Here is a 16,655-nt window from a genome sequence, read left to right on the forward strand (position 1 = left end):
CCAGGTAGGATGGATTTTTTTTTTACAATTGGAGGACAATTTAAGCTTAAAAATATTGAAAATTATATTAAATGTCACTTAATGTTATAACGCTGTTATGTATAAATCAAATAATTAAGCAACGAATTACATTTGTTGAGCTCAGGCATCAAAGGTACATTTTTTATTTCAAAATGTCAGTGATAATATTAGTGTTTTCTCAAATAGATGCGAGTTGTGGGATCTCATAGGCTGTGAAACTTGGAGGACACAACTTGTTGTACTTTTAAAATATGTTTTAAAAACAATAATGGTTGACTGTGTGAGACGTCTCAACAAAATTAGAACAAAGGGCGGTATATAACTTATCTTAACTGGTATGTTTGACTTGTAGTTTGCAGGAAAAAGGGAAGGAAGAGTGTATTTGTGCAGCATATGTGTTCTCTAGCTTCCACTAGAGGTCACTGATTACTAATTTGTAGTTCACCTAATCAGGTTAAAAGGTTTCTGTGATAAAGGGTTGGTCAGATTTTTCAGTAATCAGATTACTAGTTTACTCGCATCTATTTGATGTTTTGAGAAAACACTAATATTATCACTGACATTTTGAAATAAAAAATGTACCTTTGATGCCTGAGCTCAACAAATGTAATTCTTTGTTTAATTGGTACCCAATCTCGGGTGGGGGTGATGATCTCTCCCCCTGACCTGGCGTCCTGGCTCCCCCTTGCCGTAGCATGTGTTTTGTACCTCGTCAGTCTCTAGCAGTGGGAGCAGTCCCTTCTTCCAAACGAACACAGAGCTATTAGTTGTTTTGCCATCAACTGTGGATGTTGGGTATTGAAGATTTCATAGGTCTACGGTTATAAGATTCCCTTACTGTATATAGAATGGAACGGGTGGGAATCGAACTTGCAACTCCTGCTCCAAAGGAGCGTGGTCTTACTACTACGCTATCCATTTGTAGATGTATAGAGCATAGAACTACTTTTATGGGAACTACAGCCTGCAATTGGAGAACATCACACATAATGTTGAAGAAGAAAAATTATCAGAGACAAGTGACATTATGTCTATGCATCTGTTTACGCTATAAATCATATTTGCGTGATAATAAGACAAATTAAATACTTATTAAAGTAATTTAAAAAATTAGCATAGATTGATGAAAAATGGCTGCAGAGCTGGTTAAATTCTAATTTAACCTAGTACAAAACCAGTCTGTAACCTGGATGGGTTTTAATGCTAAAAGTGGTAAATGAGTCATCTTAAGGATTTGTTTGTTAAAAATGGACATAAGTTATTTAATATTCAGGGCAAGTTTGCAGGGGACATCCTGGTCCCAGTATATTTCATTTAAAAAATAAAACAGTCGGGAGAAGTGGTGTGGCAAGCTTGTAAATTTTATTTTCATGTGTAAATGTTTGTTACTGATTGTATTTTCTCATTTTCGTCAATGAAGGAACAACTGAAAAAGCATTCACAAAGTAAGAAAACAGTTACAGATGCATACGATATATTAATGCGTTAAAACGCGTCACGTGTAGGTCGACTGGAGGAAATGGGAGGGAGCGTCTGATGCCACATCCCTCCTGAAATCTCGACTGAAGGAATTTATAGCAAAATCCCATCTCAAGGATGTCCTGAGGTTTTCTTCTTGACTTCAGACTGTTTGTAGTTAAAGGAAAAACATAATTTCTGTCTTTTAAACGAACTTCTGGACAACTTTTATTTAAATCACTTTAAATAATCAGTTAGTAAAAATGTGTCCAATCTCTAAAGTATCTCCAGGAGGACCTAGGAGACGTCTTTGAAGAGGAGTTTTGCTCTGAATTCCTGGTGTGTAAAACAACCATGCACGTCAGATGGGTAAGTGTGAGATGAAGCATACTGTACACCGACAGAATACATTTACATTTGTGAATTTTACCACTCTGCTACAGGCACAATGAAAAACAAGTCGACAGAAATAAAAGCCCTTCAGATATTGACGGTGGATCGCTTTTCTTCACTTTTTTGATGACGATAAAAACTGGAATGTTTTCAGATGATACATCTGTCATTGGCTTTTCAATCCCTGCTAGTTTCACAGACTTATTGATACGTTGGATTTCAGCAGTGCCGGCGTGACGCAGAGGTAAAAACACACTGTCCAACCCCGAAAACATCGTACCTCAAATGTTCACTCGGGATCAAACCCACAATGCTTTTTTGTGTTAAAGAGAACACAAACATATTATTGCTGCTTCTTCATGGCACAAATAATGGAAACAATTTGACTTTTTTTTCATATGATTATGTTCTTGTTTGCCATGCAAGCTCACTACAGTACAGCTTCTATATTAGCTTATATTACACAGAGCAACAAAGTAATTCAGAAAACAGAGCAGGTTCATGTGCGTCTCGCCACAGTGCCAGACTAACGTCTACAGCTGGTTTTACAGTTAGTGAGTACATACAAAAGGATTATTATTGTCGTTACCACACAAAATAATGGTTATGATACTACAAGCAGTATTCATAATATTAATAATAATAATAAAAAACACATTCTCAGGGCATCACAAACAATAATAAACCAAAGGGGGCCAAACTTAATGTTTGAAATAATTTAAACATTTCTTTTGACATTCATTCCTTCGGGTATTTCTTTTTTTTTTTTTTATTAAATGTACAGTATAATTTCTGTATAGAAGTAGTGCTTCATTTCTAGAAATACAAATGGAAAAAAAATTATAAAACACAAAAGGGCTGCATTCTGTGAATGCTGTGCAAATAACATCTTTTTACATCAAACTTTTTAACTTCAACTGTCCCAACTTCTCACACTCCTAATAATCTTCACACAACACAAAAGGTTCACCTCATTCATAGCTTTGAATGCCCACCGACAGACAGACTTGCAGCCTCCTCTGAACCAGGCAGAGAATTGTGCGTCAGCTTTGTCCTGTGCGCCTAAAACATGCAAGTGCAGATTGAAGAAAAACGACAAACAGCTGACTGACGAGCTCGCAGCTTAAAACCAAAATTCAGTGACTGTCGGAAACTTTTGTCCCACACTTTAAAGCACGCTGTGACGCCTCGACTCTTACTGGAAACAATAAAAGAAGAGCTCAAATCAGACTTTGTTCCCCTCACCTGCCCTACTTTGACCTGCCAGCAGGAAATCAAACTGCAGACCGGAGGTCAGAGGCACACCTAAAGACCGTTCACTCGTTAAAAACACCCTCAGCTCTCTCAGTATTGAGGACATCATGCTAACATACAAATGATCTGCTCAGCTTCAAATTTCAATTAAAACCTCCAGATTAGTCACAAGACTACTAATGCCCGCTGCCAACATGCTTTTGGATTCTCAGATGAAAAACAACACAGACCTATTTATCACCCATAACTCAGGAACTACAATGTGGCAAACTGAACAGGAGACGGATGAAACACAAGGAGCCAAGTCACAGCTGTTTCCTGTGAGCATCTTCTGTTTAATGAGGCCTTGGGAACTGTCGAAAGACTTAAAGCAGCATTTCTTTTTTTCTTTTTGCAAGATGCTCCCACATCAATGCAAACAAAAAGTAGAAGAAAACGCCTAAGAATAGAAAATAACGAAAAGAATTAATACTTTTGTTGGAATAAATCTTGTACGGTGTACATCATCTTTTTAAAACAAAGCGGCTTTGAAATCTTGTGGATGAATATTTAAAATCAGTCAGAAGGTGAGGCATCCAGGATGTAAGGATGTTAGACTATTATTAAAATGACAAGTGAAAGAGGTTGAAGCGCAGTGCGAGACGTTCCAGATGAATCCAAAGTGTGTTGAGTGAAGAGTGTCTAAAATGCCAGTCCTCGAGCTGTCCGATGAGATTCCTCAGAAACGCAAAGATCGACGACAACAGTAATGTTCTTGAAATCAAAAAGTCAAAATGCTTTTGCCTTTTTCTTCCTGGTCAGAAAACCAGGAGGTGAGAGACGAGTGCAGAGTCTTGAGTCAAATTGGTGAGATGATGATGATGATGATGATGATGATACACACAGTGATTAGTTTCTCTTTGTCTTTTTTATTTAAACTGCTGTTTGTTTTCAGATGATATGCAGACTGAGGCAGCGGGGATGGATGATGGAAGTTGCTTTAAGTTTGACCAGCGGCCGTGCTGCATTCACATCAGGGGGAAAAAGTTGTAAGAACGCACATTTAACTTTAAAATGCTCAACTAAAACCTAGGTTTCAGATATTTGGCAAAGCACCTCGGTTTGGCCACACATTAAATGACGGCTTTACTTTTCCAGTGTTTGTCCTCACACACTTGCAGGCATTTGGCAGATTGGATCACTAACAAGTTAAAAAAAACATTTGAGATGTCATTCCATTTTTTAATTTGAGGAAATGACACTTGAAGCCGCCCTAAAATATTCTTCTGTTTGATATGTGGCAGAGTCAGTTATGTGTTTCTCTTTGTGAATATTTTGGGTGTTTCTGTACCATTTTAATTTTTGTGAGGCTATTTGTAGCTTAGCTACACCATATGTCGTATTTACGATTTCGGTGGCACTTTTATTTTTTATTTTTTTACTTTTTAATAAAAGCAGTCAGAGCTGACTTAATTTCCCCATGATGTGGCTGCAGGGTACCAACAGGAGGTCATTTGTTGTGTGTTGGACTGTTGGCTGCAGTCTTTGTTAAACTCTCCAGGCGTGATGACAGGCTAGACGTCCTGGGCGTAGCGTCGCTGCAGTGATGACAGCTGATGTGTGCGGGGATAGCGGATATTTGAGGAAGGGGTCTAGATGGATTTGGAGGAATCTTGCTTGCTGATGAGGACCTCCAGCAGGCGGAGTTTGGCCTTGATCCTCTTGTACTCTCTGTACGCCTCCAGCATCGGCACCCGGTCCTCCTTCTGAACATTTCTAAAAGGGGAACGAGAGCAGACAGAGTTGTGAGGTTTCTGTTGTGAGGTTTTATGTTTTTATTTTTCAGCTCTCAGCACTTTTGCAGCTTCCATCTGAAACGCAGACTTTTTATTAGTTGAATTTCCCTGCCGTTCAGTTTGCTGGTCGCTTTCAGCCATGTCGGACCTGTTAAGTTACTGCTGAGCATGGTGAACCTGATCCAGCTGCTCCTTCACTTCAGCTAATTTGTTTTGGCAGGAAATGCAGTGTGTTTATTGCCAAGCAGGTGGAGCTTCAATAAGGATATTTTTCTTGACTAAAAACCGATCTCGGAGAAACTTCTGCTCTTTCTAGTCAGTGGATCACTGTACCGACAGTGAGAGGATGTGACATCTCGAACATATCATGAAGGTAAAAAAACTTTTTTTGCCTCGCTATATGGTTCTCACACCCCGCCTGGCTTTCATTTTCACAGCTTGGCCAAATTACCTGCCACACACAGGCTGAGACTGTTTTTCGCTGATCTATCCAGACAGACAAAGCTCTAACACAAAGACTTGCCTGTCAGAAGGTGTGGTATTTATTTTTTCACAATAGAGAAGCTGTGAGAGACCAGAAAAGAGCTGCATGGAATACAGAAAAGGGAGTCCGTCACAAATGTATACATCCTACATAAAGGTTGTCCTGATTCAGTGAATAAACAATCTCTGCTGAGTTTAAAAAGACAAAGCTGAAATCATTGAACACATGTGATGTAGCTGGACTTCATTCCTTAAATAAACGTGTGTCCCACCTACCTTCCATTATGCTGATAGAAATCTTCTTCAAACTCTCTGATGGTCTTCCTCAGTTTCTTCTTCTCTGCTCTGGCCTTCCACAGCTGTTCCAGCAGCTCTGGCCTGGAGGATGATGGGATAGAAGAGGATGCTGTAACCACACGTAACACTACAGTGGTGTGGAGACATGAGAACAGCTTTATTCTCAGCAACATTTGCTCTCTTTAACACTAATAATCACTTAGCTTATAAACCAGAAATTAAAACTTGAATTCAGAGAGAGAAGGTGACCAGTGTGAGCAGGAAGTGACCTAAACAGGAGTCACAACCTATAAGAAACACATCACAGTTGGACTCAGGAACCTGAGCTGATCAGAGGTGTGAGTCTATGTATGTTAATGCCAGGCATTATCCTGTGACACGTTAAACAGATTACACCTCAGCTGCTGAAACCTGTGTGAAAACTGTGTCACACTTCCTGCTTGTATCTGCACAGTTTGCAAAGCAGAAGGATACGTGAACATTTCCTCTCCAGGGTTTAGTAATGAACACAGCAGGCTACACTTCTCCTGTCTTTGAGATGAAGGCAGAGGCTCAGTGAACTTGCAGCTACACTGAGAGGAACAACTGTAGACCTTTACATTTGCAACAAATATGTATTCAAATTCACAATATCACCCAAATTCAGTATTTCTAAAATTTCAGCGTAACAACACATCAGTTTTTAGGCCCTAATGTCGCATGAATGCGTGTCTATGAATGCGTCTGCGTGTGTTTTGCTCTCACATGGATGAGGCGTTCGAGCTGGACAGACGCAGGTCGAGCGCCAGCCTCCCCGATCCCTCCTCCATCTTTTCTCTCATTGAACAGTCGCTCTGTCGGTCAGACTGGTTCTGGCTGCTCACGGGCCCGTCACTCGAGGTCATTGGGTCGATGGCCATGATAACCTCGGGGCTCTGCATCTCACCACCGCTGCTCTCTCCCTCTTCCTCCTCCTCCTCCTCTTCTTCTTCCTCCTCATCCCTCTCCTCTTCTCCTCCACTTTTCTGCTCTTGCTCCTCCTCCTCTTCCTCTTTAATTTCCTCCCAAAAGTGAGCAGTTTCACCCTCAATGATTGGCTGCAGGGTTTTACTCCGCCTCTTACTAGATGGAGATACCTAGAGGAGGGAAAGGAAGGTAGATGCAGTTGATCCGTTGTCTGCTCCATGAGTGCTGCTAACTTTGTGTCTCTGGTGGAGATTGTGAACTTACTGCAACAGGTGTAATGCTGACTCTGGTGAGCATCTGTTTGACCAGCCTGTAGCGGTCGTACAGAGGTTTCACTACCAGCCGCTCCTCTCTGGTCACCTAGAAGGACAGGTGCAGCGACAGACCTGGTTAGAAGGGGTTTCTTTTTTGCTTTTTAAGGCAAAGACAAATCTTTGCAGAATTTAGGTTTTTGAACGTACCGGTCGACCGTGCAGCCCTTCGTAGTGCAGCAGATTCTTCTGCAGGACAGTCTTCTCACAGGTTAATTGCTCTTTTGTCATCTTCTACAGAGATGCACAGATATTTAACACTCAACAGTGTCTTTCCTGGTTTTAATATTACTAGTCATTAAATGTGAGGAAGGGGAAAAAAAGATCAACTAGTTTAAAACACAGAGACGTAGAAATAATGTACGTGTAGTTAAAAACATAAGAATTTTTTGCTGAAATGTAGGGCCTCACAATCAGAGCACAGGCCCGCGTCCACATGCCCGAGCACAATGTGCTTGCACATCACCGAGCTGAGGTGAGCTGCCGCGCGCTTGTGGGTCAGTTTATTCTGAAACAGCTTTCATACATTTGCTAATTTTCTGCATCAAAGTGCTGCAGAATCTTGTGTCGTCACTGCTTACTTTCCATCTTGCTTGTTTACTTGCTTGTAACTTCCTGTCGCAGTGCAGAGCCCTGTTAGTGGCTGATGGCCTTGCAACACCTCTGAACCAGCAGGTAACTGCCATTGTATGTTAATAAAACAAAAGTAATACATTTAACTAACTAGTATTTAAACTGGTGATGGGAGAAGTTCACAATCAAACTATTTAAATTACCCTTAAAGTTATAGTCAAACAATATACCAGCAGTTTGTAAGTTGTAGTCTATAAATTTTGTGCATGTCCATCAAAAAGATTTCTTCTCTTCCTGTAGAACTTAAAAGCATGAATTGAAATGTAAAAATAACGTTTTTGTCAATAAAACTGGACATGTTTAGTTCTGCTAGGTATGTAAACCTACACCAGACCTTTTCTAAAGGATTTCATAAACCCCAAAAAACTCTATAGGTTATATTCTGTTCTTTTTCCCCATCTTGACAACTATATATCTGATCCACATCCTTTTTATTTGTCCTGTTGCTGGAGCCCTGGATAAGTGCAGTGGCTCTGCTGGAAAATATCTGGTCCTTACCTTGATATCATCCGGCCAGCCGTCCTCCTCCCTCTTGTCTTTGACTCTGCATTGGATCAGCTCCAGTGTTTCCTCCCTTGTAGGCCGCGGGCCTTTGAGCTCCCCTGCTGCGTCATGAGCACTGTGATCCAGTGTGGATCCAAAGCTCTTGGGCAAGGTGTTGCTGCGGGGCCGAGTCTGAGGGCCGAGCTCGGTCTCTGCACGGTGTTTGGCATCTGGGGAAGGATGAACACATGAGGTTGAGGAGAGAGGAAAGAAATAAGGGCAGGGATAGAGAGAGAGGGAGAGACGTAGAAAACAGAGAAAGTCAGTTAAGGCATGCAGGAATTTATCCGTCACGATTACAATTAACCCATCAGAAATAAGGAGAAAGAAGACAGTGTGACAACACACAAACACACCACCACACAACATACAAAGCCAAAGACAGAGAGCAAACTTTTTCCAGACAGTAAAATCACTAAATTCAAAAGGCCCTGATGGCTGTAAAGGTGAAACACTTCTGCACCTTCAGCACCGCAGCATTCTTGTTTAAAGAACTGATACCAGCAGTTAGACATGTTTTTTTGCAGTTTGCCAACATTTTTAACATGTCAGAGACCCAAAATGTCTGGCAAAAAAGAGAGCTTGTTTTGTATTTTGAAATCAGAACCATAAATGTGTAATTTCATCATGATGCTTCACACTTCTCACCACCTCTCCATTAATTATCCCATGCCAACAAGCTGTTTCAGCAGACACCGAAACAAGGAAGCAAGATGCTCTCACAAAGCCGCCTCGCTGTGACTGTCAGTAGTGTTTGAGATGTCTACTTACTGAGGGGTTTGTACTTACTGAGGTGAAACGGTCTAGAGCTGAGTAGGCCTGAGTAGGGGTGGAGCGGGGGGGTGAGTATGTGATGGGGAGGTGAGCAGATAGAGGAGGAGGAGGAGGAGGAGGAAGGGGAGGAGGGAGCATGGTGGCATCTGTGTGAATGGATCAAAGCCTGGTGCCTCAACGTGCTTCTGGGCAAAAGGTGGTGCTGGCGTCCTGGTTGGCCGATCAGTCAATCAATCAATCAATGGGTCGTTGGGCAGTAGGAGGAAGGAGGAAAGTGAAGAGCGGATTCTCACATTATTGATTTCAGTTTTGATTTGAAACAGTGACAAATGTTTTGGCCGCTGCGTTACTCCATAAAGGAGAGCCGGCACCTCACAGGAAGGAGGTGGACGGGCGTCCTGCAGGGTTCGTTCAGTGTGGTGAAACAACGGGAGGAGAAACATCCGCCGGCAGAAAAGAATTTCTATACATTTTATATTTTAATATCTGATTTTGGACATGCTGACTGGCAGCCAAACCAAAAGCTTCTGCAACCACAGTTTGGGATTTCTGACCAAATATTTTCAAATACTTCCTTTGTGTGTTTTCCGCTGCTTCACCTGACTGAACTCACCCTGCAGGTAATGAATGTGGGTTCACAAGGACGCACCAGCACACTGTAGGGTGGGAGCCACGCATGTGAGAGCCACGTTGACCCTGAGCACGTGCATGTCTGCGTTATGTCTGTCAGACCAGCATACATGCCATGTTGTCACAAAAGGTCAAAGGTTGAAAGTGGGGTCAAAATGTCCAGCACAGAACAGGATGGCATACAGACACTCTAACCCCGTCAAGCACACATGAATGCATGCCGACAGCAAAACGTAGTTGTACCTTTAATCTGCCTGCGGATCTTGGTCAAGTCAGTCATCCATTTGAGGACCTTGGGGTTAGCTGCCTTATCTGCATGAGAAGGCTGCAGAGAGAAGAGGGGGGACACACAGAGACCAAGAGTTGGCATTTCACCGAAAACATCAACAACAGCTAAGACACAAATACAAAATTACATTTTCAGAATGTGTGACAGTGTAAGCAATTAAACAATGTGTTGGTGTTTCTGATGCAGAGGAAGATGACTGTTTGCTATAACAGCCTGAAGAAAGCAATAACTGACTGGCTCCTGCAGTTTTTTTCTTCTTCTTTTTTTTAAATTACTACCTAAAAAACCACTAAAGTTCTGATTTTACCTTGTAGTTTCTCTCCTTCTCAAACTGCTCTTCAAACTGTTTGATTTTCTTCTTCAGATGCTGAAGCTTTTTGGTGAGCTGGTGCATCACCGAATCTCCTCCTCTCATCGCCTCTTTGGAACCAAACGATGCTCGCCTGGGCCTGAGGATAAATAGTAGACTGGTACTTGATGGCTCTTTTTGACTCCAGCTCAGCCCTTAAAGGGCTTTTTACTACAAGCCACTTTCACACACACTCTAGCCCCTGAGCCACAGCGACCCCCCCCAGCATGACAGAACTACCAAAAAAGAAAAACAACCCAAAAAAAACCTTCGGGTCTCAGACCAAAGATAACGATTTGTGGGTGTCATTATAACCATTAAACCCTCCCAAAACACCAGTCTTACAGTGAATAAGCTACACATCATACCTATGTACTTTGGTGGGTGAAGTGGCGTCCAGATCCTGCTGGAGAAATCTCTGGGCACCGTGCACACCAAAATCAAGAAAGCGCCGTGCCAGCAGGTGAGGGTGGGAGCGGGAAGAGGAAGGGGAGTCATCCTGCCCTCCCTCTCCCTGTTCCTCTTCACCACCCTCCTCCAGGGGGAGCGGAGGGAGAGGAACCATGCGACCGGCCAGCGGGGAGAGCTGTGCCTCTCCGCTCTCGTTGTCATCCTGCCAGGATTTAAAAGCTGGGACGGGGTCTGGAGAGGACGGAAAGAAATAAAGAGAGGAATCAAGCCAAGTAAAAAGAGGACAAGAAGGAAGGGAGAGGCCAGATGATTAATCCCTCTCTAGCAAGTGCATGAGAGAGAGAGAGGTGTTATACATATCATGATGGACAGATATGTACAGCAACATTTTATTTTGTTTACTTCCATACCTGCTGACTCACGCTAAGCCTGATTACCGGTGTATTTACAGTCAGTGCTATGCTGCCAAGTTGAATCGAGGAGGAAGAGAGAGTGTAGGAGGGGTCGTGACCAATAAGAGCAGCAGAATCAAAGTGTAAATTAAAAAAGTAAGAGGGAAGAGTGAAGAAAGAAAAAACAAGTTCGCCTGCTATCTCATGAAATCTGATGGAGGGAAGAATGTTACAGGGAAGGATTTATCACGATCAGCGTCACCACGCGCACATTTGAAAAGCCGAGGCTATTTTAATTATATTTTAATATAGTTTCTTTTATTGTTGTCACCCGTGACCACCATTAAAAACAATAACAAGGACGAGTGAAAGGAGGGAGGGGTAGACTGGTGAATGGGCGCTTATGAAATGACTTACCTTGGCCTTCCTTTTGCAGATGCATCAATGAGAAGTTGATGGGAGGGAGGTGGAGATGGGAGGGGGGTGACGCTGTTTGGATGGACGGAGGAGAAGTAGAAGGACGAGGAGGAAGAGGGACAGGGAGAGAGATAGCACAGAAGAGGAGCAGTGAGGTCATTCATAACTTCACTCACCAGCATTCATCCAATGTGTGTTGTGTTTAATTGCAAACAAATGCCACCAACGTCAGTTTTTCATCACTTATATGAGAGAATTTATCCAACTGAGCAGGTTTGAATTGAGATCTCAGCGACATATTTAAGCTTAGAGTAAAAATATTCCATAATTTTTATATTTAAGTAAGAGTAATTCATACAACAATCTAAATGAAATTAACTTTTCCCATTATGTCACTTTTATTAGATAAAATAAATTAATTTAAAGTTTTAAAAGTCTGTTCCTCTGCATAACTTCTCCAATGCCACTTTAATTTTCTATGAATATTTATGCTGCACTGAGCAAGCTGGAATTCCCAGGATATGATGGAACTCACCTTCCCATTGGTTGTTGGGAAAAAGCTGGAGGTGGGAGGAGTCTGGTTGGCATGGTGACAGGTGGTTCCTGTTGGGCTGGCTGGTGTTGGCGTTGTGATCACAGCAACATGAACTGGAGTCCTGGAGGAGTAAAAAAAAATAAAATCAATAAGAGATAAAAGAAATAAGGAAAATGGACCAAATAACTGAAGGTAAATTTGCAAGTGTTTGAAGGAATGTTGGCCTAAGGTGTTTTTCAGACCAGCACCTTTGTAACCAATTTCACCTAGCAACTTCCAGCAACCACTTGCCAACAAATCAGGGAATAAACATTTTCCCCCAGCATCTGCTGGTTTCCATGGGGTCACTGACTGCTCTGTAGGCCCGTGTAATTAAGGCCTTAACAGATACTTAAAAGCTTTACTGTGAAGGTCCAAGCCAGTGGATGACATAACCATGGCTGTAGCCATTGTTTATATACAGTCTATGAAAGGTGTACATTTCCACATCCTGTCACTTACACAGCTTATGGTGACAGTGTGCTCCATCGTCACAAGAGGCTGATTGTCCTGCCTGAAAATGAAGATTAGAATGAAATAAAATTAGATAAACACTCAAAATTAAACCATAAAGGAGATAAACACATTAACACTCCACCAGGGGATGTACGTTTTCAGTACTCTTTGGTCCAATAACAAGAAGTACTAATATGGTACCCCTGTACAGACTCATCTGGATAAGTGTACTTTTATAAAAGCTGTCCAATCATATCACTCTCACCATATTTAGTCTTCCTGAAACCTTGCCTGGATAACAGCTGACGAAGAGTCACACCACAGTCACACAACAAAGAAATCTTTCCGCTGCACGAATAATTCGACGAGGAAAAAAACTCACAAAGCTGTAACCAAAATCAGTGCTTTGTGTAGTCAGTATTTTGCCTGTTTTAAATAAATAGGTGTGAAGCAGCATTTGTCAGTTTTAACACTGCATGCCACATTGATGGCGGTGTACTCACTACAGCTGTTAACAACAAGCTGGGGGTGTAATATCATCATATGACATGTAAAGATACACAAGAAGGAAGCAAAAGTGAATAAGTGTTGGGAGTGAGAGAGACTGAGATAAAGATGCGTTTCAGATGCAGCATAAAATGTGAGCTCTGGTTGAAACAGCGTGTCAAAGCAATTTGCAGAAGGCAAGTGTCTGATCAGCACGGCAACACTGCTGCCTCTCGTTTGCTTTGCATCGAAACTAAACTCTGAGGGTAAATCCAGGCAGCTGGTGTTTGTGAAGTAAACAGCTCACCTGGCAGTGTTTAAGTTGTTCTTTGCATCGGTGACAGACTCTGCATCCAGGTCCATTCCTGAGCTCTCCTCCAGGGTGGGGACAGAGTCCAGTGAATTCTGGAGGAAAAAAGACAGGACAGCAAGATGTTCTGTTTAACTTAAACAGGAATAAGCAGAGCAAGAGACAGGAATGGGCAAGAACACAAACTGAGCTACACACTGGAGTCTAACAGAAATAAGTAAAACACTGTAATGCTTCACTTCCTCAGTTAATGAGACAACACAGAGATGTAGCACTCCAACAGATCAAATGTTCACAAAATACCCAGAATACAGTGAGGTAATCATAAATGCATTAAATAAAGCTCTTTCACCTTAAATAGTTAAGAATTTAATGCTCCTTAAAAATTAGAGGTTAAAAATGCCTCTGCTCATCTTCAACAACTCTGTAAACCTTGAAAAAGTTACTGGACTTCTTGAAGTTTGTGAGGCTTTTCAGTCCTGAAAACAAAAGGTGGAGAGTCCCACGTATTTAACATGGGGGTTGTTCTCTTTGGAGGTGGTTTGGAGAGTCGTTGACCCAGTATTAATCACATCATGTGCATTGTCACGAGCCAAGGTGGGAAAAAAGGTGTGGCTTAATACCATCAGGGAAGTTAAGGGTGAAACTACTGTGAAACCTTGCCCCACCCTATCATGTGACCTACTGACTCACATCTGAGGTAAGTTGTGAGTGAGATTTGAAAAACCTGGGAAGGGTTCTCAAGGCAGGTTGGCTTTTGGCTCAGCTAAATACGTTTTTTAGGGTTTTCCACTAGCTGGTAATAATGGGTACCACTTCTTTAGTACCTACTCAGCTTCCGAGCAGTCTGAGGCGAAAACGTGACATTAACAGACCGCATGCCACCGATTGGCTAGTCAGTGGCATCACTCGATGAGTCACGAGAGCGACATGCATTTTTGTGTCAGATACAGAAGATGTCACAGGACGTTGCTATAACAACCTCATGCACATAAGTTGGTAATCAATTGTAATGGAAAATGACTGAAACCAAGTAGAGTCAAGTCAAGCTGAGTAGGCGCTACAGGAAAAGGAAGAAAAAGCTACCATTTCTGTTCATAGATCTTTTTCATTTACTCCTCTTTCAAGCCATCTGTCTTTTCAGTCCAGAATGTGAACATTGGCATCGTTGAAAGAGAGTTTGGGAGTTTTGGATGAGAATGAAATGTCTTCACAAGCTTAAAGATGTCCAGATACCTTCTGTTTCCCCCCCTCAAGTTTCTAAGACTAGCATCACCTGAATGACTGAGAACCTATACAGACGACTCTGTAGGAACACAAAAGTCCTCATCATAAATGAGAAGACATTTCACAGCGTGTATGTTATGTGGACATACACATATTGAACTCATTGTTAATAGCACATGGCACAACTATACAACTTTTTAAACATAAAACCAGTGTAAATACATGCATGTCTGTGATGATGTAGTACAGTGGAGCAGCTGTCATTCTTTGGCTCTTGGCTGATCTATTTAAGGACTTGGATCAAGATTATTGTTTCTGTGACAGCTTCTCCTCCAGCCGTGGCTCTCATCTCCCTGCCTACCATGTTGTCTCCTCCTCACCCCTCTGGAAGCTAACATGGTTCTTGGGATAAAAGCCAGTAAGGCTGAATGGGGGGCACTAGTAACAGGGTTTTGATTTCCAATGAGACAGCTTCAATAAAAATGTATGTGATGTGCACAGGAATACAAAGAATATGTGCCGTGTATGTCTGCCTAAAACTGGATATTGAAAATAAAGAGAAACATTACTACTCTTCAGAATGTGTTAAACAGATAATGCATCTCAAAGCATCATCATCTGGATAATAATTTTATCAGTTCGTATCTATTCTTACCAAAATGTGAAGAAAGCAAGGTCAAGAATTTCCAAAGCCCTTGAAAGTAGCTCCTTGTTTTTTAATATAGCATCCTGGCATATGATAGGTATAAAAAGTGGCAAATGTGTTCGCCAAACCTTGAGAAAGAAGCTACTCAGCACTTTTTCCAAGTACAAAATGACCTTATTAACATTTAGTTATGACTAAATGTGTCTGCGTGTTTGCATTTGTTAAACAACCCTCTTGTTTCTCGCTTTCCCAGTAAATTTCCAGCTATTGTAGCGATCAGAGCAGAACAAAGATGGGCCTGTGCTGATAATATCAAACACATTTCGCCTTGGAATGAAGCGACACACTGAGATGGGAAGGAGGTTAGCTATGGGAAGCATGCTCTGAGCCCACACAGCAGCTTGCTACGATTTTCTTTTGTGTCTTATCATCTGATGTCACTTTCTGTTTGAACACAGGGGAGCTGCTGTTCGGCCAATGTTACAGTAACAGGCAGCGCGCGCAACTAAAACAAAGATTCCCTTTCTGGTTATCACGTCATGACGTCCCCCCACTGACCTGCGCTTCTCGCTGATTTTGTTGGATGTGCTGCTCAGGCTGTGTGAGTGGGGTTCCCCCTTCTGTGTCGCAGGCACTGTCTTCAGGGTCAGTTTGTTGCTCCTCGTCTCCATCACAGCCCTGGTCTGCAGGCTCACTGGGACTCTCCCTAACATATCACAATGGAAAGATTAATAAAGCAATGAAAGTACCCTTATTTAAATATAAATTCATAACTTGTATCCAGGGGAATGCTATGCAAAGTAGCATAATGCTAAAGTAACCTCTAAATGTGTTTATCTGTAACGTGAACCATCTGGCTGGCTTTGTGCCTTTGTACATGAGATTTGCTATCTTGGAAATGCTTCTTTAGAGTCATCTGATGCCACTTTAAAACACTGAGCAATCATGTTTGTACCAACAGGTGCAACTACAAAGTGCAACAGACATTTAATTCATGCGTGCATAGAAACTTTGTGGTTTCAGGTCTGCCTGTGTTGCACTCTCACCCCTGGCTGTCGTACCTGCTGAGGTCTTGGTCGATGGAGTTTTTCAGATCAAAGAAGTGCTGCTCCACTGCAGCCCTGATGGTCCGCTGAATAATACTGGGAAACAAAGCAGAAATACAAGTTAAAATGATGTTTAACACTAACCACTGTCCAAAGAGTTCAGACTACCTTTAAAGAGGATAAGCAGAGTTTCCAAGGTTTACATAACTAATTTGCATGAGATCCAGTGACCATGTTTTTTTCCTGTTCATTCAGTGCAACAACTCCACAGAAAAACAAAAATAGATAACCTGAAAATAACATTATCCACCTGAAGTATCCACATAAAACGAGCCACAGCAATAATCCAAACACCCAAGATGCTGGGCATGTTTCTCTGACTTCTATCGAGCAGAGAAAAAGTCTGTGACGTCAACAACTGTTTTGATAACCAAAACGAAAATACTTCAACCATGTTGCAAATAGTCAAAGCTGGAGACCGATAAGTTCCATCTGTCGTCCACCTGCCAGAACCATGCGCACTATTTAGGCTTGT

The 16,655-nt window shown here is 41.9% G+C and overlaps 1 protein-coding gene across 6 annotated transcripts in view; it reads right to left on the reverse strand.

Annotated features, from left to right (window-relative positions):
* Positions 1–1,364: 1,364 nt before the first annotated feature.
* Positions 1,365–16,655, reverse strand: part of fam13b (family with sequence similarity 13 member B) — an 80,675-nt gene continuing 65,384 nt past the window's right edge. For 3 of the 6 annotated variants that reach the window (XM_085468790.1, XM_085468807.1, XM_085468782.1), the window contains 16 exons: positions 16,121–16,216; positions 15,633–15,780; positions 13,199–13,296; positions 12,412–12,463; positions 11,911–12,031; positions 11,376–11,447; positions 10,524–10,797; positions 10,114–10,255; positions 9,761–9,842; positions 8,903–9,097; positions 8,069–8,283; positions 7,088–7,171; positions 6,891–6,986; positions 6,426–6,796; positions 5,661–5,762; positions 1,365–4,881 (listed from right to left, as the gene is read on the reverse strand). In XM_085468790.1, coding sequence (XP_085324916.1) covers positions 4,758–4,881; positions 5,661–5,762; positions 6,426–6,796; positions 6,891–6,986; positions 7,088–7,171; positions 8,069–8,283; positions 8,903–9,097; positions 9,761–9,842; positions 10,114–10,255; positions 10,524–10,797; positions 11,376–11,447; positions 11,911–12,031; positions 12,412–12,463; positions 13,199–13,296; positions 15,633–15,780; positions 16,121–16,216 — 2,272 coding nt within the window. In that variant the 3' untranslated portion in view covers positions 1,365–4,757. The remainder of the gene's footprint in view (positions 4,882–5,660; positions 5,763–6,425; positions 6,797–6,890; positions 6,987–7,087; positions 7,172–8,068; positions 8,284–8,902; positions 9,098–9,760; positions 9,843–10,113; positions 10,256–10,523; positions 10,798–11,375; positions 11,448–11,910; positions 12,032–12,411; positions 12,464–13,198; positions 13,297–15,632; positions 15,781–16,120; positions 16,217–16,655) is intronic. The other 3 variants (XM_085468799.1, XM_085468815.1, XM_085468823.1) reach the window with 3 other exon arrangements.

Source organism: Copadichromis virginalis, linkage group LG2 (assembly GCF_057382275.1).
Source record: "Copadichromis virginalis isolate Kocher_CV1m ecotype Utaka linkage group LG2, C_Virginalis_male_GT1.1, whole genome shotgun sequence".
Taxonomy (NCBI): Eukaryota; Metazoa; Chordata; class Actinopteri; order Cichliformes; family Cichlidae; genus Copadichromis; species Copadichromis virginalis.